Genomic DNA, 27,770 nt, shown 5'->3' on the forward strand with positions numbered 1-27,770 from the left:
GCCATCGAAACCATTGCCTATCCTACAACAGCCAGCACTGTCCTGTCACCAACCTAAACCATTGTTCTTGTTTTTGCACGTTCTGATTTAGATTGTGTTTGAAAAACAGTTTCTGCTGCTAAGGTCCTATAACCTTTGCTCCCCCAAATTCACCAGTGAAGAATGGAGGCCCAGTGAAGGGAAGGGTCTTGCCTGTGGTTATACTGTCTACTGGGCTAGCTGAGCTCTCGTGGCAAAACTGTTAACCCCTATTCAGGGAGAGCTGGAACCTCTTCTAGAATCTGAAAGTGTCCCCAACCCCCATGTTATATTCTGGTCCTGTCCAGTGTCCTTATTTCAAATATTAATGGCAGTACAGCTTAGATTTCCTATTAAAGAAGAAAACAGCTTCTAAGATTCACTTTTTCCTACGTGAGTATGTATAGTTGTGTGTATTACAGGTGTGTTTCTGTTTGTAATGAGATTGATAAATAGATTCAGATTTACATATTTTGTGGTGACAAAAGAGGGGTTATTTTAAGGTTTCCTTGTATAGGTTAAACTACTGAGCAAGAAAGTCAACCTCTGAATTCAGACTAAGGCATGCCACATGATTCTTTTTTGTTGTTTTGTTTTAAGTGTTGGGAATGTTAAGTTCAGGAACCCTCTAGAGATGCTTAGCACATCATTAGCAGTTTCTCAAAGGAGTCATAAAAGAGTGGCCCTCAAAATTTTACCGGTCAAGAGTCACTTAGGGAGATTATTAAAGTGTAGATTTCCACCCATCTCCCCCAGGTCTTCTGACTGAGTGAATCTGGAATGGGTGGGGGGGGGGGGGGGTCAATAATCCGTTTGCTATAAAGACCCCAGGTGATGTGATGTAGAGGGGCACCAGACTTGAGAGACTACTGTGGCCATAACTAGACCTCAGACAAGGCTAGCTTATTGGTGAGTCTGAACTTTCTAACCTGACATATCTGCTTTAAGTGAAAAGATGCCACTGCATGTCAGGCACATGGAATCAAAGCCATTCCTGCTACGTCATACGGGATCTACCTGACTCGGGTTTCTCTGCAGGACAGCTTGCACCTGCCTTGGCCTCAACGTCTTTCACCTGGCACAGAGTTCATGTGTTTGGCACAACTGAAGATTGTTTCTTATTTCAAACATTCATTCCACCTGTCATCCTCCAACTATCTGCTAGAGAGTGACATACAGTAAATTTGCTCCAATGTTTCCTGTGTAAAGTTTTGAAAGAGTTTGGGATCAAGAGCAGAATCATGATTGGATAGTAACATAATCAAATTGTATCTCTCTCCTTGTTTTGAAAGTAAAAGCAAAATAAAGCATTTTGACTTTTATACAAAATCATCACAACTTCATTTAAAACTATTTGATATAAGAACAATGCCCTACTTATTTCTTTTCCTGTGATGATGAGTAGAAATAAGCTTAAAGCAGCAAATGGCCCCAGGGACCTTCAAGGGACTATAAAGCTTTTTGCTTGTCAGCTATTTCCAGTGCTATTTCATCATAAAGGACTTACTTCCCGAACACCGAGGCTGATGATCACTTCATACCCAGCCCCAGATGAAAACTGGAGAAAAGGCATTTACTCAAAGACCAGACTAGCTCTTGATAAATTTGGGCTAAAAGAGAGAGATCCTAATAGACAGTTACTTTCTAAATTAAAATACACTAAAAATTAAATATATATGAACAGATTCTTTCTACCCTTTCCTTTCCTGCTCTTTCTTTCTTTTTTCTTTCGTATCTCCTTTCTTCTTTTCCCTTCCTTCCTTCCTTCCTTCCTATGTGTGTATAGCCTTCCTTCCTTCCTATGTGTGTATAGCCTTTCTAAAATTTCGATGGAATATTGTCTGACTTCAAATTAGGTCCTTCTGGAGTTAAGGATAATTGCTAATACCGAGTGTTTATTATTTACCACAAGGCACTGTCTTGAACAACTCTGTGAAGTGGGTATAACTATTTCTACTTTATACAACAAGAAACAAATGGCACAGAAAAAAACAAGTCAACTACATTATGCTCACACAGGTCCCTTCTCTGAGAACGAAAGCCAACACAACTCCCTATTCTTGTGTTAATGCTGGGAATAAGCATAATTCCTAACCCCTATTTTAAACCCTTCTCCAAACAAGCTCCAAGAAAACGTGGTTCATAGGCTGTGATCCACCCAAGCAGGCTCACTCATAGATTAACTGAACACTTACTTCAGGACTCTTGTCTCACTCATTTTTGACAAAGTCAAGGCTATGGTATCATAAACTCTGCCCAGTTGCCTTCAGTGAAAAAAATCACGTTGAAATTACCCAACCTTTCCCTTAAAACCAGTGAATATCCTCCTCAGATGTTTACCCTCTAAGACACTACTAACACTCTGTCAAAGTGGCTGTTGTGTTCCCCTTACTGTAGTACCTTCATAAACTTAGTTTTGCTTGGTCAACAGATTTTTTGGGGGAAGTTGGCAGCTCACATCTGTCTAATACTTACAAGGACTAGAATATCATATTTCGTTATAGATGCAATTAATAACACTTTCTCCTCTAATTCTTTTCAAACCAAAATATCACTAGAGCAGAAAAAGAAAATTGGTATCAAGCTTCAATAACTGCTTAAAGAACTTTTGGCATTTTTTTAAAATAGAAAATGAGAAATTAAAATATTTATACTTGCATGATTCCGAAACCAACAATTTTTACAAAAGTTGTCTACAAATAAAGGAGTCTGAGTGATTCCCCCAGCCCACATGAAATATAAGCTGTGGAATTTAATAAGATTAAATTAATTAAAGATACATATTCCTAAATTAAAAAAATATATGCTTGTGTGTATATTACAAGCATCTTCAACGAAAGAAAGTATTTTTATTCCGATATTTTACTCCACCAGGAGACCAACAAGAATAAGGAATTCAAACACTGAAAACAGCAAACAAAAAACCTGGGAGGGGAAAAAAGCAAAACCTAGTTATCTCAGAATGATGATATAGCCAGGAAGTAGTTCTTCTTCTTAATAAGGGAAACATCATTTGGTAAATATTTCAGGTGTGAACACTCAACATACAAGAGTTCCCATTTCCTTGGAAATAGCTGTAAATATATTCATCTGAGTAAAACAATCATCTGTGTCTAGTCATGCATGCTCTCTGCTCCTGTGGTTGTCATTGCTGTCGATCTGAAGTTGAAAGGTAATGGCCTCATGATTCAAGGAAACTGCTGAAGTGTGTACTCAGGCTTCAGTTGGAGAGATGGGTTCATTTATCATCATAATAAGCTATTACCATCGAGAGGTCACAACTCATTGAAGAGACAGTCAGTCTAATTGGCTCAATTCCATTAGCTTTTGACGTGCCTCAAGGAGATAAGCACTCTTTTGCAGGTAATTTTCAATCACCCAACAAACAACTTGTTTAATAATTCATCACATTTCAGATTGGGGTCTTATCACATAGCTCCTTTTTCCATGTGGCAAATGTCGGATTTCAACTACTTGGAATAAGAGACCCGGGTAATAGAAGAGTTTCCAACAAAGTAAAGTCAGACAGCACCTGCATGACTCAACTCCTATTGCTGGAAGTGATGAGAAAACCTTGGGAATAAAAATGTGAACTTTATGTTTCTACAGTAGGCATTACTGACAATAACAGAATTTCCTGAAAGTATCTGGAAAGATAAGTGTGCTATTCCAACCCTTGCAATTAATTAAGCTTGTCAACCAATTTTTAGATCATAAGATTGGGACACTTAATACTTATTTCAATGATCACATTAAAGCAGTAATTTTCACAACAAAGTCTAGAATAGAGAAGCAATAGTTTATAATAGATCAAATTAAAAATAAAGGCTGTTCTACTTAAAATACCTTATTTTACATATTTGATAATCTGTTCACAGAGGGCCTAGACACTTTCTAGAGGCAAACTCCCCTCAGTTCAAATGCTAGTTGTGAGTCTAAACAGCTAACCTTATAATTGTAAATATATATTCTTGTTCTTCACTAGTTTTGGCACAAAGGGTGAGCATATATATACTATTCTTCTCCCAGGCTTAATTACTTAACAATATATTTTGGATCATTCCATATTAGCCTATTTAGAATCTCTTTCCTTATTTAAAATTTTATAGCATTTGGTTACATGTATATACCCAAACTCATTTAATTTGTCTCTCAATGAAAGACATTTTTATGGGCACCAAAAACATTTATGAATGAATGAATGACTTGCATTTCTTACGTTATATACAGTTGTAGGATAAATTTCCAGAAGGGAAATATGCAAACACAAGTACATTTGTAACTCTGGCGAAGATTTCTAAGTTGGTTTTCTTGGATAGCATCAATGCATATTCTCACTGCCAATATAAGGATCTTTGCCCCCTTTTGTTTTAAAGATTTATTTATTTGAGAGAGAGAGAGCAGGAGGGGCAGAGGGAGAAAGAGAGAGAGAATCTCAAGCAGCCTCTGAGCTGCAAGCAGAGCCTGAGTTGGGGCTCAATCCCAGGACCCTGAGACCATGACCTGAGCTGAAACCAAGAGTCAGACACTTAATCAACTGAGCCACCCAAGCGCCCCAGGATCTTTGTCTTTTTAAAGTCTCAGTAATTCTGTGCTATCCATTTTTTTTCTCTTTCCTAAAATAGATGACAAATGATTTCCTGGTGTAGTTATCATACTGAGTCAGGTTAAACACTGTTTCATATCTTTTCAGTTTTATGGAGTAATAATTGGCAAACATCACTCTATTAAGTTTAAGTCATCTAGCATATATTCCCTCTTCTATAAACTGTATCTGTTGCCCATTTTTTTGTTGGAACTATTGGCCTTTCTCATCAATTTCAATAACCTCTTTAGATATTAGATTAGCCTTCTATCTCTGTAAATTATAAGAAGGAAATGTGGAATTTTAAAAAATAATTGGTATCTTATCAGTTGTATACTTTTGCTAGCGCTGCCATATGAACGTAGGACACATGGAGTGTCCTAAATAACAGAAATTCATTATCTCACAGTTCTCGAGGATTTTAGTCCTAAGTCAAGGTGTTAGCAGGGTTGGTTCCTCCTGGGGCTGAGGGAGAAGCCTCTGTTTTAGGTTTCCCTCTCTGGATTGTATCTGATTGTCTTCATGCTCCCATAGACATTCTTCCTGTACGAGGGTCTGTCTCTAAATTTTCCCTTTTTATAAGGACACCAATCTTATTGAATTGGGATCTATCTTAATGATCACCTTAATGATATTATAGCTGTAGGCTGTTGATTGTGTTTATTATGCTTATAAAATTTACTTCTCTAATCAGTTACTGATGGGCAGAAACTGCAAATTCCTTTACACACTAGGCCTTCAGTGAAACAGGAATAGTGAGATACTTACCAAGTCATTTGCTTGGAATGAGATGAAGTGATGATTTTTAGCTTTATTTTGGTACATTCGAGATAAAGTACAACACATTCTGCAGGTTTCTCAAAAATCTAGTTAACTGATCAAATTTCTTCACATCTGCAAATGCACTGCTTAATTCATATAATCTACTTATTTGCTAAAATTAACTCTCTGTGATTATTCATTTTTATCTTTAATGGTATCTTGTCCCTTGCCACCACCAGATGCTCCGTCAGACAGTAGGAAACAGGGGATAGAGTGTTCTTCAACAAACATTTTTAATTGATACAGACTACCTCTGATATAAATTCCTACAGTGCACAATTACAGAAAGTTCTGAGGAAATTGGCATTTATTGAACAGCTTTTGAGTGCTAAGGGCATTTTAGAGGGCTTTGCACAATTCTAAGGCTGGAGCTCTCATTTTGCAGATAATGAAGGACTCAACTAAATCATGGAATATGTCCAAGATCATAAGACTAATAAGGTAGATATCTGGAATTTGAATCAGATCTGTGAAAGGCATAAGGACCAAAATGCTAAAAATAACTGACCGTGACTTCTCCTTACTTAATTAATCCCCTTTAACAATTCTCATGAAAGGCAGAAAGAAAATAATGTAGGAGTTTGCTAGCCAATGATCAAGGAGTCAGCAGGATGGTCTTTTCCAAGGGCTGTGATGGAAGAACCTGTTCCAGGTTTCTGTCCTTGGTTTCTAGACGGCCATCCTTTCTGTGTCTTTATGACATCTTCCTCTTAACACATATCTGTCTTCCATCCTTCCCTACCAACTTGAGCCACTGTATCAAAACCAACAATTCAAAAAAAAAAAAAACAAAAACCAACAATTCATCAGTTCCCTGTGCTTTTCCACTGAGCTCCACATAGAATACCCATAAAGTGTTATTAATAAAGATAGAGGGAAAAAATGTAGTTTTACATTAAGATTTGATGGAAACTCTTTCAAATTGGTGTTGATTTTGCTTTCTTTGGTTTGAGATGAGGAATGGAGGTTGAAGAAGGGAGAACATTTACATTCTTATTATAGCACAGTCTTTTCATAATTTCAATGAAAATTGTATATAAAGGGTACTTGAAATTCTATTTTAAGTCTGTGTGTCTTGTTACTATTCAGTAACCACCATGTTAAGCCCGGGGCTAAAGAGATAACTAGCCTGAGGTCCTGTGTTAGGCAGCAATCAGTGGAGAAAACATTATTTTATACTGTTTGGATACTCTTAATTTCATATTGTAGGAACAAATTTCCCTCTGGCATCATATTTCTTTCACCAGAAGAACTTTCTACATTTCTTCTAACTATGGATAGTTGGTGAAAAAAAGTATTTAAGCCTTTATTTCTCTGAAAAACTCTTTGTTTGCCTTCCTTTTCGAGAATATTTTTCGAGAATATCCAGAATTCTGGATTGACTTTTTTGTATGTTATTGCTTCTTTTTCCTCTGATACTTTAAAATATCTGTGTACTATATTCTAGTTCACATCCTGTCTGACAAGAATCTTCTATTTTTCTTATCTTTGTTCTTCTATACATGTTGTACCTATTTTCCTCTGACTGCTTTTAAGATTTTCTCTGTCTTCCTCTTTTTTTTTTTTTTTTTGCTTAATTCAATTCATATATGCTTTGGCATGATTTCTTGTTATTTTAAGGCCTGTTTTTGTTGACCGATTTTCTTCCTGGTTATGGTTCAGCTGCCCTGGCTTGTTCACATGCTTGGTAATTTTTTATTTGATGCCAGACATGCTGAATTTTACATTGTCGGGTGTTGGATTTTGTTGTAATTAAGTAATATTGGACTTTGTTCTGGCATGCAGTTAATTTACTTGGGACAAGTTGATTTCTTTTAAGGTTTGCTTTCGAGATTTGTTAGGGTGAACTTAGAGCAGTCTATAATCTCTGGGTTAATTTGACTCTTATACAAAGACAACAGTCTCTGAGCACGTTACCTGACGTCCTTCCCATGATGAAGATGGTCCTTTTTAGGTAGTAGGAAAATGAACTATTACCCACTCTGTGTTAGCTCCAGGAATTGTTTCCGCTTGTTACTTATTGGTATTTCTTTCACCAGCCTTCGGGGATATTCTCCCATCCAGCTCAATACTTAGCCAGGCTGGAGGTCTTGCCTTATAGCTTTATAGATCTCTCTCTCCGCATCTCTCTCTGGATATCTGTTGGTTGGTTTGTCTCTCTCCCTCTCTCTCCTCATATCCCTTTTCTCCAATATCCTGTTCCACAATTTCTAACCTCCGTAACCTCCAATCTCCACCTTTCAAATCCTGATAATTGGGTTTTCCCTCCATACACTTGGAACTGCAGCCATGCAATAATCTGGGACAGTTGTAAGCTTTACATCATTTGTTTCTATTTTCTCAGAGATCACAGACCCCATACAATTTGTTGTCTAGTGTCTAAAAATTGTTGTTTCACACTTTTTCTTAAGTTTTCTTGTTTAAGGCAGGTGGGTAAATTGAGATTCTAGTATTTAGTTATTGTCAGAAGCAAAAAATCCAATGTATTATTTTTGATAAGCATTTTTAGAATGATTTTTGAAATTACAGTCTTTGCTTCAATCAGAATTTCTTTTTATGTATAATGTAGGGATGCAAAGATTTTTTTTTTCTTCTGTCTTTAGATAACCAATGCATGATAGCATTTACTACATGCCCTATTGTATTATCACCTGCAAAGTCTGTTTTGTCAAAAATCAAGTATTCATGGGATAATTCTGAGCTGTTTTCTCAGTTCCCTTTCTTTCTTCCTTTCTTTCCTTCTTTCCTTTTTTTTTTTTTTTTTAAGATTTATTTATTTATTTGGGTAGGGGCTGGGCAAAGCAAAGGGGAGGAAAAGCGTAGGGAGAAGGCAAGAGAGAGAAAGAGCCAGAGCCCCACACAGGGCTTGATCCTACAACCCTGAGATCATGACCTGATGCTTAACTGACTGAGTCATTCAGGCTCCCTTCTCAGTTCCATTTTATCTATTTTGCATTTTTTATCTTTTTTCACACCAATTGCCTTTTGTCTTATTCTATCTTTTTAAAATAAGTCCTAAGTCTTTATATCAGAAAAGTTTTGATTAAAAATCCTTCTCCAGGGGCGCCTGGGTGGCTCAGTGGGTTAAGCCGCTGCCTTCGGCTCAGGTCATGATCCCAGAGTCCTGGGATCGAGTCCCATATCGGCCTCTCTGCTCGGTGGGGAGCCTGCTTCTCCCCCTCTCCCTCTCTCTCTGCCTGCCTCTCTGCCTACTTGTGATCTCTGTCTGTCAAATAAATAAAATCTTAAAAAAAAAAAAAAAATCCTTCTCCAGATTTTGTTTTAGAATTTTCTCAGATTATTCTTCTTCCTTTGCTTTTCCATATAAATTTAATCATTGGTACTTTTAATATTTTTTGCTATTATAAAGGACTGATTATAAAAAGTATTTTGAACTGTTTTTTGCTGATATAAAGAAATACAATGGACTTTCATAAATTAATTTTGTATACAGTTCCCCTTTTGATTCATTTATTAAATATTTTATCTTTTATATTTGATCTTTTGAGATCACAAAACAGATAATCCTATCATCTACAAATGGTGGTTTTATTTCTTCCTTTCTAATCTCCATATCTTTTATTTCCCATCTTGCTGCACCATCTAGGTCTTCCAGTATAATGTTAAATAACAGTGATCGTAGTGAAAATTGTTTCATGTTTCATGTGATCTTAAAGAAGTCGTACAGCATTTTATATTAAGTATTTGCTATTCCTTTTTGTGTAGATACTCTTCATCAGTTAAAGAAGTGCCGTTCCAAAAAAAAAAAAAAAAAAGACTGGAAACTGTAAAAGGAGTAAGTTTGGGGAGAAAAAAAAACGGAGAGATGGGGGAAATGTTTTCTTATGCAACATTACATAATAATTGATCACAAATAAACTTAATTTACTGCATGGATCCTCCAAACGCAGTTGAATATCAAAAAAAAAGAATTGCCTTTTCAATCTTTGCAATTTTTAAATTTTTATTTATTTTTCTTTAAGATTTTATTTATTTATTTGACAGACAGAGATCACAAGTAGGCAGAGAGGTAGGCAGACAGAGAGAGAGGAGGAAGGAGGCTCCCCGCAGAGCAGAGATCCAGATGTGGGGCTCAATCCCAAGACCCTGGGATCATGACCTGAGCCGAAGGCAGAGGCTTTAACCTACTGAGCCACCCAGGAGCCCCTGCAAGTTTTTTAAAAACCTCATGAATCATTTAATTTTGCCTATTTCTTTTTCTGCATCTACTGAGATCAATCATTTTATTTTTCTCTCTCTGTAGTCAATATGGCCAATTACTTAAACTGTTTCTGATATTTAACCAACCTGAACTCTTATGACAAAAGCAATGTGGTCAATTTTGTTTTGTCATTTTTATACATTATAAATTCAGACTGGTTATGCTTTGTTTAGGATCTATTGCATGAGTGACTTTGGATAGGTATTTCTTTTTCATACCTCTCTTGAAGGTTTGATATCAAGCCTATCGAGTCACATAAAATTGCTCAAGGAGTAATCCCCATGATTCTGTTCTCTAGAAAACTTGTATAAGATTGGTTCTTATTTTTTAGATTCGAATAGTGATTGAAATCACCCATAAACAAAATAGACCTGGTGGTCTCTTATTGGGAAGATTTCCTTGACTATTAATTCACTTGTTTTTTGTTTTTTTTTTTTTTTGTTTTGTTTTTTTTTTAATTTATTTATTTTTATTTGCTTATTTACAGCATAACAGTGTTCATTGTTTTGGCATCACACCCAGTGCTCCATGCAGTACGTGCCCTCCCTATTACCCACCACCTGGTTCCTCAACCTCCCATCCCACCCCACCCCCTCCCACCGCCCCTTCATAACCCTATGGTTGTTTTTCAGAGTCCATAGTCTCTCATGGTTCATCTCCCCTTCCAGTTTCCATCAACTCCCTCTCCTCTCCATAATTCACTTGTTTTAATATTGATATGATTTCCAGGATTTTCCCCTTGAACCAGGTTTATTAATTTTTATTTTTCTAGAAATTTGTTTATTTTTATAAGTAACTAAATTTATTGTGTGTAGAGTTTTCATGATTTTATTTTTTTTATTTTCTGAAGTAATTTTAGTGATGTCCATATTTACATTTCTAAAATCATTTATGTATATCTTTACCCACTTTTTTTCCATATAAATTGTGCTAGAGCTTTGTAATTCTTCTAAAAGCAACTTTTTCGGTTTGTGGCCTCTCTATTGATATCTGTTTTCTATTTCATTAATTTGCATTTATATAAACTCATATCTTTATTGTTTCATTCCTTATGCTTCCCTTTGGATAAGCTGCTTAAGCATTTCTATTCCAAAGCCAAATGCCTTACAAGTACTCATAAATATAACGGAGTTAAAAAAAAAAAAAAAAGCTAGTAGAAAAGGGCTCAACACATGTGGATTCCAGTCTTGAGTGTCATACTACTTGAGATATCTTGGCTTATCAGCTGATAACCTTGGTCATGTATCTTAAGATAGATGAAAACATAAATGCACAAGTTGAATATTTTAGTTGACATGTTTTGTGCAGAATCTGTATAACCATTACCTCTCTTGACCTGGACTACTTTTGTTAGCAACCATATCCCAAAGTTAACTGAGTCCGATATGACTGTTAAGTAAACTCCTTAATTTTCCCAGAAAATTGCTGTTAAACTGAATGCTCCCCTATCTGGTACATATTCAGTTGCTCAGTTGTAAACACTGATCTTTGTCCCCACTGCACTTTGTTATAAGGTGCTGCAAACAAAATGATCCATATGAATATTAAAATGCTCTTTTATGACAAAATTTGAAATGTTAGAATTAGTGCTTAATCCATTTAATCAGGAAAAATATCAAGATATCAAGATAAATACTGTTACGATAATGTTAGGTAAGTTTGTGAGACCTTGAGTCCTTGTAGGTGGCATAATTTTGCATAACAGACTTTACCATAGCTACGGGAAACAAGTGAGTTCTTGGCTTTTTTTTTTTTAATAAATATATTTCTTCATGTACCCCTAACACTTCATTTGGTTAGTTCTACACTTCTCCATTGCCAAATCATTCTTAATGAGATCTGATTTATGAAATAAAAATTCAATTATAGTTGATTGGTCCTATTTACCTTTTTGGCCATGCCATTCTCCACCTACACAGTATCTTCTCGATTAATCCATTTAATCCAAGGCTTGAATTGGAGGAAGTTAAGGATGGGAGATTGGGTTTGACCTTTACTTTTGAATAACTGTAAGTCACAAATACAGATTCTGCTGTTGAGAGGAGAGGGGATCATGCTTATCAGTTTCTAATTTTTTTCATCATGCTTGAAGTCATTTCTCAACCCTGATAAATCCTATGTTGATAAATCAACATAAATCCTAAGTCAAGAGTCATTTTTGAACAAACTAATCAAAACTACTTCCGTTGTTGTTGTTAAACACGGAGCATCAATCACAAAGTATTCGTTGAGCTCCTATAATATGCCAAGAACCACCCTGTCCTGTGAATCTCAAACATCAATCTCCTTCAAATCCACAGCTTCAATTTGAGATCTGAGAGACAGAACTGAAAGTCAAGCAAGCACAACAGAGAGGTACCAGAGATTACTTTTAGAAGCCAGATGCTATTTTGTCAGCAGACTCATAATGTGCATCTTAAGCTCGGCCTTAGGTACTCTTGGCAACGACATGAAACCGTTTACAAGCTTCCCTAAGCTAGAAACAGAAAAAGACAATGTAATGTTGTAGAAAATAAGCATTGTTCTGTAAAGAACTAATCACATAAGATTAATAATGCTCCAAGACAGGACTGTAAACCTTAATGGTAATGGGGGAACAGTAGACAGGCCAAGCCAGATTCTCAGGGCACTTTACAGATATGGAGAGAATTGTTTTTGGAAGCTGCACTATTTCAGACCACTAGGGTAACCTTAAGTAAATGACTATTTCGATGTTCCAATAGCACTTAGTTTACTAAAGCAGTCAATTATTCCAACTCTGAAATACCCAAACTGTTTCTGAATAGTTGCTGTAGCCTGTAGCAAATCAGCAGGATGCCGTTCTCTAGTTCCTTCCATTCCTGCCTAGTCCCCAGCTTAAACTGACGCCCTACAACCAAGCATTAACACTTGCCAAGCATTTTGAAAATGAAATGCTGCCTAGTACACAACCCTGTGGGTGCCTGACTAAATCCTCTTGGACTCTCTTGAGTGAGGGGTGAGGGAGAATTAACACTGGATCGCGCCAATTGTGCTAAATAATGACCCACATGTGAGGGAAAAAAAACCAACATTTTCAAGATTGCTGTTGAGGAATTAATTCATAACTGAGATAGTGGAAATATTTAGATGGGCAGTATAAAAGTGTGCTATGTTCTTCCAGGCCTCATGGACTACCCCTCCACACACTTACATTCAGTTATGTGTGCCTCATGATTCCAAAAAGAGTCTACAGCCAATAAAAATGTTTCTTAGGATAAGAAATCTTCCTTCGCTAAATTGGCGAGTGTGCTTGAGTTTTATCACAATTGGGCTGGACCTCTGTGTCAGCAGAGTGTATCCCATGTGGGAGCAGTTCCATTATTTGGAGTCAGGTTTTTAAAAAAGGAAGGATGCCATGTGGCAACTTCATTATGCTAGAATATAGCAGCACATCTCCCTTCTGTTTTAAGTAGCCTTATAACCAAGTGATTCGGAAAATGTTTGAAAATTGGTTATACAAATATTTAGCAAAGCTAATAGCATCCCATAAATATTTTTTGACTTAGGAATTAACACTAAAAAAGCGGAGGAGGGATGATATACCCACAGCCTCCTGGTCATGGATGTAAATGAAATTCAGTATCAAAGCAGATGCACCAGTTTCTTGATATACTATTTCTGTCAGATTCTGGCAATGGCTCTGATTTGAACAGCAATTACTGGTAAAGAATTTAGCCTCAACTGTTTAGGAAAGTGGCTTTATTGAATTTATAAACAAGGCCCTACAATTTTCCATTTCCTTAGCAAGATATTAAATCAACCACACTAAGCATGTCATCATGACTATAATTTACGTGATGTGACATGGCAGTTAAGATGTACTGAGGTAATTTGTGAGAGCTAGCAGTATTATTGTAGTATCAAAAATTTATATGGTTCAGTTATTAAGGCAAATTGTTTCATTCATACTGAGATATCTGACAGTAAACCACCAAGGGCTTCCACATTACATTAAAAAATGACTTCCATATTCAAACAATTTGCACACCCTGTTACCATTATTTTGTTCACTGAGTGGAAGTCGAAGCACAGGCAATACAGCTATTTGATGTGGAAATGATCTGTGGGGAATATGAAGTGCTTCATTGTGGGTGGTTCTAAGAAATAGTTCAGCCAGGATAAAGGAAGTTATCTTTGGGCACCAACAACTAGGAACAGGATGTCCAAATTCTTTGCTCTGGTGCTATTTAGTATCCGATTTGCTTGCTCTCCTTATGTCAGTTTGATTTTCAGCCAACAGAAAGAAAAAGCATATGACCGAATAAAAAATATGGAAAAAGCTGTAAAGAATGTTCTATTATAAGCTGTTCTTACATAAATTTCACCATTGTAAGAAAAATAAGACCTTTGAAACACATCCAATTTTGACCCAAGGCTCTTCTCTGAACTCCTCAGGACAGGGGCAAAAAATTTAACAGTTTGTATATTTATCTTTTTTTTCAAGCAATTTTAAGCTGTTATATGCTATTTTATTCTTGTTAGAAATACAGGAGTTTCCAAAATAGAACAGGATAGAATGAATTCTTGTTGTAAAAGGCCTTACAAATACAAGTTTAATTGGATTTTTATTACAGCTGTAGAATTTTATGCCATATACACTGTCTCTTTTAAAGTACATATTCATTGAAAAACGTGTTTTATTCATTAACACATTTTTCATAATAGCATTTAGAAGTCTGCTAAAAATAAGAAGCTGGCCACTGGTTAAATTCTTTTTTTTTAATCAGCTAAAACCACCAATTCCCATTCACTGAATATGTGAACTACTAAGTTTTTCTTTCTCGATATTCATACTCTGTGCAAGAGAGCCACTAACAATAAATATATTTTGCTTGTTTTGTCAATGAAGATTTCATCAAAAACATCACTGTATTCTTACAGGTAAAAACTCAGAAGCTTACATAGCATCAAGTTGCTAAGGGATTTTTCTGTCACCGTTACAATTTCTGGTGTGATTAGTTAATTAAACTATCAGCTGATAAGGTACTAACTTCTGCAGAACAAGCAGACCATTTAGAATTATTATACCAAATTTGGTTTCTGACAAACTCTTAGGCAAAATAAAATAGTATGATAAAAGCCAAGACCTCTATCTAGATAGAGTTCATCCACAAAAGAAAAAAAAAAAAACCATAAAAACAAAACCCACCGCATTTCTGAGGCTGCTACATTTGTTTATCTGTGTATATTTTTATGTATGTTTCAGTGGGCTTTAAAAACAAAGATGCTTTCAATCTGGCCCTACTTTTAGCGTAGTTTTCTTTTGAGCTCCAGAAAATACGTTGTTTGCATAAACATCATGGCAAGTATTAAGTTAGTTATCTAATAAATTTCATTTCCAATTAACATTCATACAAGGTAGAAAAATTAGCTGTCTTGAATATCAGCTTTGAAATAAAATAGAAACAGAGGAGGAAACTTCAGTAAGTATCCTACCACGGACAACTCTAGAAAAAACAGCTATTTTGGGGCACCTGGGTGGCTCAGTGGGTTAAAGCCTCTGCCTTCGGCTCGGGTCATGATCCCGGAGTCCTGGGATAGAGCCCCACAGGGAGCCTGCTTCCTCCTCTCTCTCTGCCTGCCTCTCTGCCTAGTTGGGATTTCTCTATGTCAAATAAATAAGAAAAAAAAAAAAAGAAAAAGAAAAAACAGCTATTTCAAGTAAACACAACACAGTTCCTTCCAATATTCATCATTTGTTTCACAAAAATATCTTCAAGGTTTTGCAAAAATATCCTAGAGTCTTCATCAGCGTATTCAGTCATTCAAAAAGCATAAAAATGACTTAGACACTACCTCCCCCTGCCATCCCCCCCAAAAAGTTAGCACAGAATACCAACTGTGTAAAGTTGTATATTAAGGATGCTATAGACCATTCACTTTTGGTATACATACTTCCCCCAGCAGGCCTGGGGGAAACATCCAGCTTAAACTGATTTAGTTGCTTCTGGCTTCCTGATGCACCATGAATTTGTTCCGACCTTTATTTAAAAAAATACTTAAGGGACATCTGGGTGGCTCAGTTGGTTAAGCTGCTGCCTTCGGCTCAGGTCATGATCCCAGAGTCCTGGGATCAAGTCCCACATCGGGCTCCTTGCTCGGCAAGGAACCTGCTTCTCTCGTTGCCTCTGCCTGCAACAAGGAGGTATATACTCTCTCTCTCACTGACAAATAAATGAATAAATAAAATCTTAAAAAAAATTAAAAAATACTCAATAAAACCCATTCTCTGTATTGATCGGCTAGAGCAAAGCAGCAAGAAGCTGGCACTGCGAGGACTTACTTTGTTTCCCAGGTACGGAGCTGGTGCACTCCAGTAGTGACCCTGCGGCAAGGCACGGTGGACTTCCTCACTGCGGATGCTGATCTGCTGAGGCGGGTCTAAGTCATCCTGCTGGGGAGCCACTCGAACGTGGCCAGAGATGTCTGTCAGGTACCAGCCACGCATGTCTTGTATCTTCAAGAAAACACACGATCATCTTACTTAAGAAAAACAAAACCAAAAACCACCTCCACTTTTTTCTCTTTCCTATTCTGTATAGCGTCCAATCTTTGGAAATTAAAACAACAACAACACAACAACAACAACAACAACACCTATTAAAGTTTACAAAAATAGGAGAGCTGTGGAAAATGTGAAACTTATCATATGTACTCATCATAGAGTCTCATTGTGTTCTTGTTGATTCTAGGATTTGGATAGTAATATGTAATCATCTGTTTTTATTGATACAATGCTTTTTAAGAAGTTATGACTCCAAATACTTCTCTCTTAAAAACAGAAATTTGTTCAAAGCTACACAGGGATTATACTGTTATATAAATTATCTGATAGCTGGGCTCTAAACTGCATATTTTTCATTCCACTAATAATTTCCTATTGCTTATGAGAAAAATAATTACAAAAGGTTTTACATATGTATTTGTAAAACATAGGAAGAAAAGAGATAAAATATGCAAGTGCCTGAAAGGTAGCTTTGCATTGTTTCTCTACCCCTTTCATTTAATTAAATTTCAGTTTTGAGGCTTAAGGACATTTGAATCCACTAGCCTGTTGCTATGGCCACAGCTCACAATACTATACCTAGTCCTTCCCGTGGGGTTTGAAGTGCTGTAGGAATTCATAGCCTAGATCCTTGGCCCAGAAAAGGAAGGAGCCTTAAAGGAAAAATTAGGAAACACATGATGATTTGCTCTTCCATCTTTACATTCCGGCCGAGGGAGGGCATACAGCTACAATTCTGATTTAGACTGCCATACCTAGTTGGGACAAAACATAAGACACAGAGGTTTGTGGCTACCAGGGGCCCACTTAGATGTGTGTGAGTGGCTTAGTGTTGTAGGTGATGGGGAGCAGAATAGTGATGATGAGAATATGTGGATGACATTAAAAAAATTTTTTTTCATGTAGAGGTCATTTGATTCTCCATCTCTCAAAGTTGTGGAACAGCTGGGACTAGACCTTAAGAAATGTGTTACTTCCTTCTCTTCTTTCCAACATCATCCTTCAGGGATTCTAAGCACAGTGAGATTCAGAGGAAGGTCTTTCCAGAAGGCTTACTGACACGCAAATATCATTTGGACCTAACTGCTGAGAAACAAGGCTAAATTTGAGTTCTGCTCTTCTGCTGGCCATGAAACTTTGATGTTAATGGAACAGTCTAGAGCGTGGGGTGAAACTTTACAGACAGGAAGGGAAGTGGGCTAGATGCCTAATTGCTGTTGGTTCTATGTAATCTGCTCTGAAAGCAAATGCATTTGATAGTGTACAGATTCCGATTTAGATATGAGAGGACAATCAGAAACCACTCATGGTATTTTAGACTTGACATCAAAGTAATTAATACAGGCAGAAGAGAATATTGTAGCTATGTTAAGTATTCCTTATCTGACTAAAGTTGAAGGGGTGTTTGGAAGGTAGTTTACTGCAAATGTGATCTTTGTAAAGCACAACCCTGGTCCTATCACTCCCCTGATAAAATATCCCAGTGGTTCTCCAAGTATAAGAATCTAACTTAGCATTCGAAACCCTGGCTAGTAGAGTTTCTCATTCTCTTCTAGGCTTCTCTTTCTCCAGCTTGCAACCAGCTACTCTGTAGTCTTAAGACCTGCCATTCAGGCTATTTGAAATTCCCTGAGGGTCCCATTTTCCTCTCCTACATCCTCTATCAGGACACAAACCACTGTCTGTGCAGAGTTGAAAAGGCAATGGTGAGCAATCCTTCTTAATTTGTATACCAAAAACATTGGTGACTGGAATACATAATTCTGCATAGCATATCTGATGCTTTCTCAATTGAATCCTGTGCCCTTGGGGTTATAATCACATTAATCCCATTACTGCTTCACATAGTAATCATGGACACTGAAAAGACGAATATTTACTATTTCTAAGAGGTTCCAGGCTCCACACCGCTACAAACAAAACCTTTAAGTCTTTGATCAAAGATACATAAATAGCATTTGAAAGAAAATTCAATCCCTTCTTCATGATAATGGTAAGTAGAAACTTACTACCAGAAAACCATTTTTTAAAAAAATTTCTTACAAAAGAACAATAGCAAGGAGGTTCCATGGAGCAGCATACAGAATGAAAAGGCTATTGCTTACATGGCCGTAGGTCCAGTAGGAGCTCTGACATCTGTTTGAAACCCCGGAACAGAAACACTCATCACAACCTTTATGATTATCCTCTTGCAAATTGAAGAAGCCAGCTTTACAGCGACTGCAGTCCCCACCTTCAACATTCTCCTACAAATAGAAGCAGAGATACCCTTCAAGATAAAGAACTGTCTCTATTTAGTTCCGTGAAAGGAAATTATAAACTGGATATTCTTCATTTTACCCTTCAACCATATTTAAAAGATAGGGATTTTTTTTTAAAATCTGCTCAAAATCTCCTTGTTAAGCTATCTCCTTTCTAGCCATACTGACGCGAAAGGATAGTGGATACTCATCTACTGTCGTAAAAGCTACAACTTGATCTTCATGTATATCAAGAGCGTGGTGTAAACGCCATGATAAATACAGCAGTGAGTTTCACTGACTAAAATGGGCACAGGCTGCTTCACAACCTCTGTTGTTGAACCACTTCCTCTTAGAACACATGATATATGATAAAATTAGAGAATTAAACTAATGGACGTGGAACAGCATGTTGATATTATACAGAGGACAAAATACTTTCCATATTACATATTAAAAAAACATACACTTGGGGCAACCATGAGAACCTGACAGGGAGAAAAACTGGAGTAAGTGGCCATAGATTTCCTTGATGCAATCAAGCAGGAAAAGAGGAAAGTTTTTCTTGGTTAATTTTCACAGTGTTTCTTTAATACATTGGTGTAGCCAGTTAATCATATAGTAATAATATGGGAAATATAAATCTCGTGTGGTGACTGCTTTCCAGATTGGTATCATTAATCCTAGTCCCAACATACTGAAAAATCATTTGTTTATAGATGGGCCTATACTGTGGACTCGGGCTAGGGAAAGCTGATTATCTGACGAAAAACTGGGAAGGTTGCGGTCTCTCAATTTAAAGAATAGTTAATCTTAACTAGTAACTTCTAAATGAAGGCTCCTTGCTTTGTAGAAACAGATTCTCAGTATTCCCTACACCTGAATTTGCTCCACATTTCTTCTCTCCTTGAATTCCTTCATCACGTTAATTCTGAGACTTTCCTTCTCCTTAGAGAACTTCTCTCTCAGCTGTGCTTCCATAGTCCTTTGTACATTGCTCTATTATAACCACCAAAAAACCCCACATAGCTGTATCTTATGAGTTTGTTCTCTCTAGGTATATCCTAGTTATACCCCATAATCTATTCAGAGGTAGAAACCTTGTCTTACTTATTGTTACACTACCAGAAAATGCTGAGGTTCCTGTTACAACACTGAGCACTAGCTAAAAAAAATTTTACTAAGTTTAAATAAATTTCTTGGTGGTTGTGTTTTTCATCCACAGCAAAGAGCTATGGATATAGTAGATGTTTAACATAATTATTTTTTAGTAGATGTTTAATATAATTATTTTTTTAGTAAACCAAGATTGGGCAGAAGATAGGGTTGATAAGATCTGAGAACATAGGAGAAAAAATAGGAGAGAGAACAAGAGTGTGAAAAAATAGAAAAATTTGTAAGAATAAATAAATAAAGAGGTCCTGCTTGTATCTGAGAGAATAATTTATTTGAAATTAACTTTTGACTCTTAATTTCTATGACCCACTTAAGAGACCACAGTCACTCTATATTGCTGGGAACCTAAACAAAGGGCTATCTCCTGGCCCGTTTCACATGTCAATTTTTAGCAATTTGATAAATACACAAATTGAATTATTGCCACAGACATTCTTGCCAATTTTTATTTCTAAGGTAGATTTCAGATATTTTCAGATGATAAGTGTCAGCAAAACTAATCAAACTAATTTCGGACCTATGGTGACAAATAATTCCCCAAAGCTCTGAAGCTGGGAGTCCTCAGAAGAGTATATAGCCAGGAAAGATGAAACATCTCTATAATTGTAGTTTAGCTTATCCCACTGAGGACACACTATAGCTGTTCTGTAGACTGTGCTTTTATGCACTTGGTCTAATCTACTTTTCATTTACTCTAATTTGGAAACTGTGATACTACTTTTCTAAGATTCAGACTAAGTTCAACAATTTGAAATTTTTAGACATTACATTTTCCTTATCTCTGTTTTTTCCTGGTAATATAACCTTGAAAAAATAGGATTCAATAATTTCAATATTCAATTAATTAATAACCTGAAGCAACAGAATAGAGAAGGAATTCTAGGGACTCTAAAGATGGACAGGTCAAGGTCTCTGTCTTTAAAAGTCAACATCTAGAGCCAGGTAAAATGATACATTTACAATCCACTATAATGCTAGATGGAACAGGATTGTGCCTCTGAGAAATCAATTATATTATGGGAACACAGAGGATGAAGGACTAATTGTGCTACAAAGGCTTAAGGAGGCTTTGTGACAGGAGTGGCATCGTTTGCCATTTTGCAATTTTGAAGAATGGTTTAAAAATTGAACCTGTTGGAGAAGATAAAATGAGAGACCCATGGTTAGCAAAGAGATTGGAAACAAGAAATAATTCAAAGGGTAGATGATTCATTCATTATTTATTTTTTCAAAACAGACACACTGAATAGTTCCTGTGTGCCAGGGTCTGCCCTTGGTACTTGGCTTCCAGTGTCTTTGCCCTCACATAATGAACTTTCAAGGCTACTCTGAGATATTGATCTTTTCTCTCAGGAATTGGTAAATCATTATAGGTCATTCAGGAGGAGGTAAATCAAAAGAACTATACTTGATGCACCTAAGTTGGCGGGAAGAGGTAAAATGTCTAAGAAAGACGAGACACTGGTCAACTCTTTCATCACCATATGGTGCAGTAAAGTGTTAATTCAATAGGCCTGGAGTGCTCAAACTCTGCATACTCTAAACTAAAAAGACCATTGCTCAACCAGCTCCTGGGAGATAACCTATAAGCCCTTGGAATATTCTGCTTGATAAGAGTGTCTTTGTATACCTGGGGTCAGGGGTCACATCAAACAGTTTATGCTAATAATCCCATTTATGGAGAATGTCTAGTTTTGTTTCACCATGACATTGCACCACATTTATCAGCTTACAATACCATTTATAGTGAATGCATAGTTTTGTCTACCTGGGGCCCTGAGTCACAATGTATCAGTTTGATCTCTGGGGGACCTGGAGACTGGGTCAGTCATATAAGAGCTTCATACCTCAATGACTGACCTCCCAATAAAAATCCAGAATAGCAAGAGTTGGGTGAGTTTCCTTGGTTGGAATACCTCGTAAGTATTGTCATACATTGTTTCTGGGAGAAATAAATACTTTCCATATGATTCCATTGGGAGAGGATAGCTGGAAGTCTGCATTTGGTTTCTTCTAGACTCTTTCCTATGCACCTCTGTCTTTGCTGATTTTAATCTATATTTTTTTGCTGTAATAAACCATTAGGGTGAGTACAAAAACGTTTTAGAATTCTGCGAGTCCTTCTAGTGAATCACTGATAATGAGTGTGGTCTTGGGGGCCCCCAACACACCATAGTAAAGATAATAGGATGTTTATACCTAGAAAAACAGGCTACCCAAAGTGATAGTTTTGCTTTGTTGTGACAAATCTTCAAACCAAAACATTTTAGAACTCTTTATAGGTCTTCAAGCTAATCCGATTCTACACCACCATGCTTACTTCGACCCTCCTCACAAGTAACAATCAACTTCTGTAAGATCTGCATAGATCTTACACACGACTGGATAGGATGTCAGCTTCATGCCACAGCTTTAAGTTCTAGACTCCTACTTATTTAGTCCTGAGTCTGCACCACATTTTTTTCTTGAGTGAGTGGTAGCTGGGTTCATTGGATTGAAAAGTGCTTGGTTCTGATTGTTCTCAGGTTCTACAATAGACAAATACTAAGTCAAATCTAAATAGTAAATATGTTGGATATAGTACCAACTTATGTATCTGTCCTCATAGCTTAATTAAAAGGGCCTTTCAAAGCTGACAGGATAAATTGAGGATAAAATCTTTTTAGATAACTAGAGCTCTGCTTTCTGGTCATGCCTCCACTTGCAGAGAATAAATTAGTTATTGCAGGTTCTACTTCCTCCTTTTCCAATCTTCCTTGAGAGTATATCTAAGTAATTTCTTATTTAAGGATTGTGTTTCCAAAGTTTTCTTTTGAATGATATTAGCTTCAAAACAGGGAAAACATCACAGTTTGATATTTAATGTATTTTTAGAGTGGCACAATTCAAACACAAAGGCATAGTGTTCCAGGACTTATACTGAAACTTCTAGGGAGACAAGTTCCCCACCTTCTAGTAACTTGCTCACATAGAAAATCTTGGTAGCTTTCTTCTCAATTCTTTTTATGGGCTCTAAGGTACATAACTGCTTTTATGAAACTTCTTCGTAGTTCATCAACAATGCCATACATGAAGTGGCTATGATTATATTCCTGATTCATTTTTGGAAGATCTTCCTGATTTGAATTTTTGATTCTCAGATTGAGAGTGAATCTTCTGCTTTATGGGTAAGTTCCTTGAGCAGTTTAATTTACTATGCTGTCAGTATCAAATTATTAATAAAATCTATGTTATTTTTCACTATTCCCTTACTTGCTATTTTTACTCACTCATTCATCAAATCATGTACTACACATAAACCATTATGCAAAACGCCTGAGGGAATATAAAAATATTCAGGAGGATTATAGCAAAGGAAGTAAGGGTATGGACAAATAAGTATACAACAAGGCAGAAAGAAGTCACTTCCCCAAAAGGGTTACTGAGAACATGTGAGTCAGACACCAGATTCATCTCCAGAGTCCTCCATCTCTCTGAAGGAAAAATAAGACAGAAAAATAAGATGGGTGACGAAGAAATTGATCTTAAGTATCTAATAATGGTAAGTTTGCAACCTGCAGCCCAAATGTTATTTTGGTTGTGAGATTTCTCTCTGCTATAGCTATGATTCTATTATTTCTTTGTACTGATCAACTTCAAGAAGAGTCAACATATAATTTAATAAAATGTTTAAAGTTTTTTCTGTTTATTTAAACAAAAGGGGGTCTAATCTATTCTCTTTCAGCATTCAAATGGACATTTTTGTCAATCCAGTAATTTTAATAGTTTATTTAGAGTCTAATAGAATTCCACTAGACTGGAATTCTATTTCCAGTCTAATGTACAAATTTACTGATCATTTTTACACCTCAGCCCAAGAAATAGGTAATTTCTAGAATGCTCCTGACTTCTATTCTAGAGATTAATACTCCCTTATATCTCAATATTTTCTTAAAACAAAATAGTCCCCTTTCTTGGTGTCTAAACCATTACTCTAGTTGGTTCCATTAAAATAACTAAATAATAACTAATAATAGCAACCATTTTCCATGCTAAATTATCCATGCAATAAATATATTTATCCTTATATAGGCTGATGATAAATAGGCCTCTTCCCTTTAGACCAGCGCTTCCCAGCCTGATTTTTATTTTCAAGCCCTTAAGGAGCCTATTTCATTACCTTTTTTATTTTCATACTATCCTTACCATGAAATCTTCGTTCCACATGTATACTCTGTGTACAGGTGCACTGTGTCCATATGCTTGCCATATACATAAAATGAAAATGGTATTTTCACCCCTCTTAGAGCCAATTTTCATCCCCTTCCGGAGACATGCATGCTTAAGACACATATTTCTATTGCACATATTTAACTGAGTAGATAAGTAGGTATGTTGTGGTCTACCCTACAAAATATTTATGATAACTGCCCTTTCTCCTTCAGCAGTTTTTTCTTTAAAAACAAATCTTAATTAGAAAACCCTTACTAGGTTCTTTTTTCTTAGAGTCAGACATTGTTGGGTTGACACCAATTTTCTTTTTGCTAGAGTTCCCTCGGCAAAGGCTCTCTCTAGAGAAAAAGAGTCACGATCCATTCCCTGTAGCCATTCTCAGGAAGTCGCCTTCTTATAAATTAGGTACAACTCCAGTGGTACATGTTTAACCGTGATTGTTAGTCAACTGGGAATTCTATTGACAAGGTTACCCGGAGTATCTCCAGTGACATTTAAGTTATTTTTGGTGATAATTGCTCCAGAAATGCTGTAGTCATGCCTGTTTTTGGGGGGCATTTGTAGTCAATTACAGATTTTCTTCTGTTATGGCCTTCATTCTAAGGCATCCAAGTATTAAAAGACGTTAACAAAAGAAGGATAATTAGCTAATTAGCAGTATTTGTTGAGCGCTTACTCTTTAAATACACTGTTCCGTGGCTAAATAATAAGTGGTTGGTGGTTAGAAGCAAGAAGAAAATAGAAGAAAATTAGTTCCCACTTCATATAAGTTTATTTAGCCTTTAATATTAAAAATTGAATAACATAGTATTTCTCAACTGTTGCTGTTGCAGGAGACAAACTCTGGAATGCACTCCTCATGCTAAGAAATTGACATCTGTAATTTAGATTCAGGATCAAACATATAAATTGAACGCCTTTTGTAGAAATGCCCAGGGTTCGAGCCTAACAAGTTAATGAGGTGATCACTGCCATATATAAATGGGAAAGGGAAATACAAAAACAATAAAAATCTTAGCACACACCATGAAAATCCCATTATAGGAAAAGAGTAGAAACTTACTTCTACTCATAAAAAGAAATATAAATAAACAGAAAAAGTAATTAGTATGTATTTATGATGATCCCTTATACTTTCAAAAGGCTTTGATGTTATAATTACACCTATGAGAGTTAGGCAAGAAAGATTTAATATCATCATTTTATAGATTAAGAAATAGGTATCAACCAATCTTAGTAACTTTCAAATCTCTGCAATAGTTTCATTTTCTTTCTTCCTTCTTTTTTTATGTATGAGCCACTGTCAGCTTCTTATTGATTGATGAAAAAAATAACAGAAGTGAGGCTGACATTAAATAGATTGCAAGTTGTGAAAAGATAATAAAGGAAAAGACAAAGATGTTATAAGTGATTACTGCAGGAGAATGATTTCTATCAGGGGAACCAGGATCCCAGCTTTGCTAAGAAAGTGAAGATGAACCTTGAAAACTGCCTAGCATACAAAGGGCCAGGGCCAGGGGTGAGGTTTTCCCACCCTTCTAAATAGACTCTGAAATTCCAGAAAGAGCTTGGTGCTCCTGAGGAATGTAATGCAGGCTAGAAGACAGGGACTGAAGCTCCAGAACATTCTGGGAAGATAACCCAAGGTCAGATCACATAAGCTTGCTGGCCAATAAGGACTTAATGGAAAGTGCAGTAGAAAACCCAAAGCAAAGCACGCAAAAATACACACTTTGATTTCTAATCTTTTACTTCACTATTATCTTTCTGTTATAAGACTTTGATAAAATAAAAGCACATGTTACAACCTAGATCAAGGTCAGTTTATATTATGTATCAGAGTCTGTAATCCAACAGCCTTTGAATGGATAACATGACACCAAACTTCAAAAGAGCCAATTTCTAGCATGTGGTACTTAAAATAAATACCAAGAGTCTGACCAGCATTTACATTCAACTGACTCATATATCTGGGAATGCTTCCCTCTTGTAACTCACAAGAACATAGAGGAATTTCAAAAGTGTTAATAATGTATAAAAATTAGTAAGTATTTTTATGTCTTGAGCTAACATTGTTTTCATATTTTGAAATATAATGAGGATGATGTTCACTAATATCATTGAGTAAATAAGATATAACAGATATAACAGAATATCTGTGTAAAATTGATAGCAGTTGATACATACTAATTTCATTTACCTCTTTTCAAATCAGGAAATCTTTTTTTTTCCTTTGATTAAAGAAATTTTAAATTAGGAATTATTTTAAAGCACCAGAAAAGTACACATGACATTTATCCACTACCCATAACCTAGAGGTTGAAAAATATTAACATTTCTCATGTGTGTTTCAGATATATTTTAAAGGAATATTTAGTCACATTTGAAATTTATTTCATGTCTATCCTAATCCCTTCCCCTTTTCTCTAGAGTTAACTAGTCTCCAAAATTCTACATATCAGTGTATTTAAAAATTTTTAATTTAAGTAAGTGTGTGTCCACACAATATGAAACTGTTTTATGTCTTACAATGTCACATAAATGACAGCACAATGACATTGGTTTTCCTCACCTCTCCTGAAGTTTCTGAGATTTATCAATGCTTAGGCATGAGGACCTATTTCAAACTCACTGGAACAGCTCTCCTATCATATTTCATGAATGTATTGCACTTCATTTTTCTTACTGATATATGGATATTTCGATTTTTTTCTAATTTTTAAAACAATTATGTATATGGCGGACCTCTTTTCTTTGCTTCTTCCTGCACAGTGTACAAGTTTCTTTAGCGTGAATGTCTAGATGTGGAGTTGCTGAGTGACAGACTTCATTATCTTAATGATACCAGATACCCTACTGTACTCCTAAGGTCGTAGTACTAATTTACCCAAATGACAGCAGCACTGCTCTTGGTTTTCACCAGGATTTGATATTATTTGCTATCTCCCAATTTAAAGTTTTATCCTATGTTCTTCAATAATCTTCTTAAAAAGTATCTCCATTTTAAAATACTTATTTCTAAGTATCATATAGTTTTTGTTCCTATTCGGAATATTTTCATTCTATTTTCTAATTGGTTATCACTGACATACAGAAATGCTACTCTTTTTTATAGACAGATTCTTGCATTCTTCGAGCCACTGGAACGCTCCTCTGGTTTCAATATTCTCCTTGCTAAAGGATGTACATCATTGAGCAGTGTTTTCAATACAGTTGGACTGACAATGGCAAACACACACCGTGATATTTGTCTCTTGCACATATGATATGATATATGCAATAAAAACATATCTAACACATATAAAACTTTTTCTCTCAATCTTGACTCGCGGACAAGTTGCCTATTGGGAGCTTAGGAGGTAGATTTCTTTTTTATCTTCTTCAAATGGAAAACACTGAATTTTCTTTAATTCTTGACAATTCTTCTTTTCATCATTTTTGGATATTCTTTCTCATCTATTTCATCTAGTATCTTCTTTGGCAACTCCTGCTAATTTTGTTAAATTTTATCCTTCTATGAGCCATGCCACTTAGCATCTCATGTTTTCATGTCTTTACTTCCTATGTCAATGAATAAGTGATATTCTCAAGTCCACATTTCTAGTTCTCTATTAAGCAGTTTCTAATCTGCTCAGCCCATTCACTGAATTTTAAATTTCAACTATATACAGTTTTTATTTCTAGAAGTAAATGATATTGACTTCTTTTCTAAAGCTGCTTATTTATTTTAATATAGGGTCCTATTTTGTACTGTTTTTCTCATTCTTTTTTATTCTTTTATCTTCAAATCATGTTTTATGATTATACATTTTCATGTATTTTATGATTAATATGATAAAAGTATATACTTTGTTGTTTATATGAATTCTTGCAAACTATCTTATTCTTCTAGATCTTGGTGTACCAACATTCTGACTTCTGTGGCTCCTGATTTCGTTTTGTAGTTATTTTTCTATCGTGCAGTGAACT

At 35.9% G+C, this 27,770-nt stretch overlaps 1 protein-coding gene across 2 annotated transcripts in view; it reads right to left on the reverse strand.

Annotated features, from left to right (window-relative positions):
• Positions 1 to 27,770, reverse strand: part of LAMA2 (laminin subunit alpha 2) — a 661,080-nt gene that overhangs the window by 333,758 nt on the left and 299,552 nt on the right. For both annotated transcript variants that reach the window (XM_046006188.1, XM_046006187.1), the window contains exons 11-12: positions 18,279 to 18,419; positions 15,952 to 16,125 (exon numbers count right to left, since the gene is read on the reverse strand). In XM_046006188.1, the coding sequence (XP_045862144.1) occupies positions 15,952 to 16,125; positions 18,279 to 18,419 (315 nt within the window). The remainder of the gene's footprint in view (positions 1 to 15,951; positions 16,126 to 18,278; positions 18,420 to 27,770) is intronic.

Source organism: Meles meles, chromosome 5 (genome assembly GCF_922984935.1).
Source record: "Meles meles chromosome 5, mMelMel3.1 paternal haplotype, whole genome shotgun sequence".
Lineage (NCBI taxonomy): Eukaryota > Metazoa > Chordata > Mammalia > Carnivora > Mustelidae > Meles > Meles meles.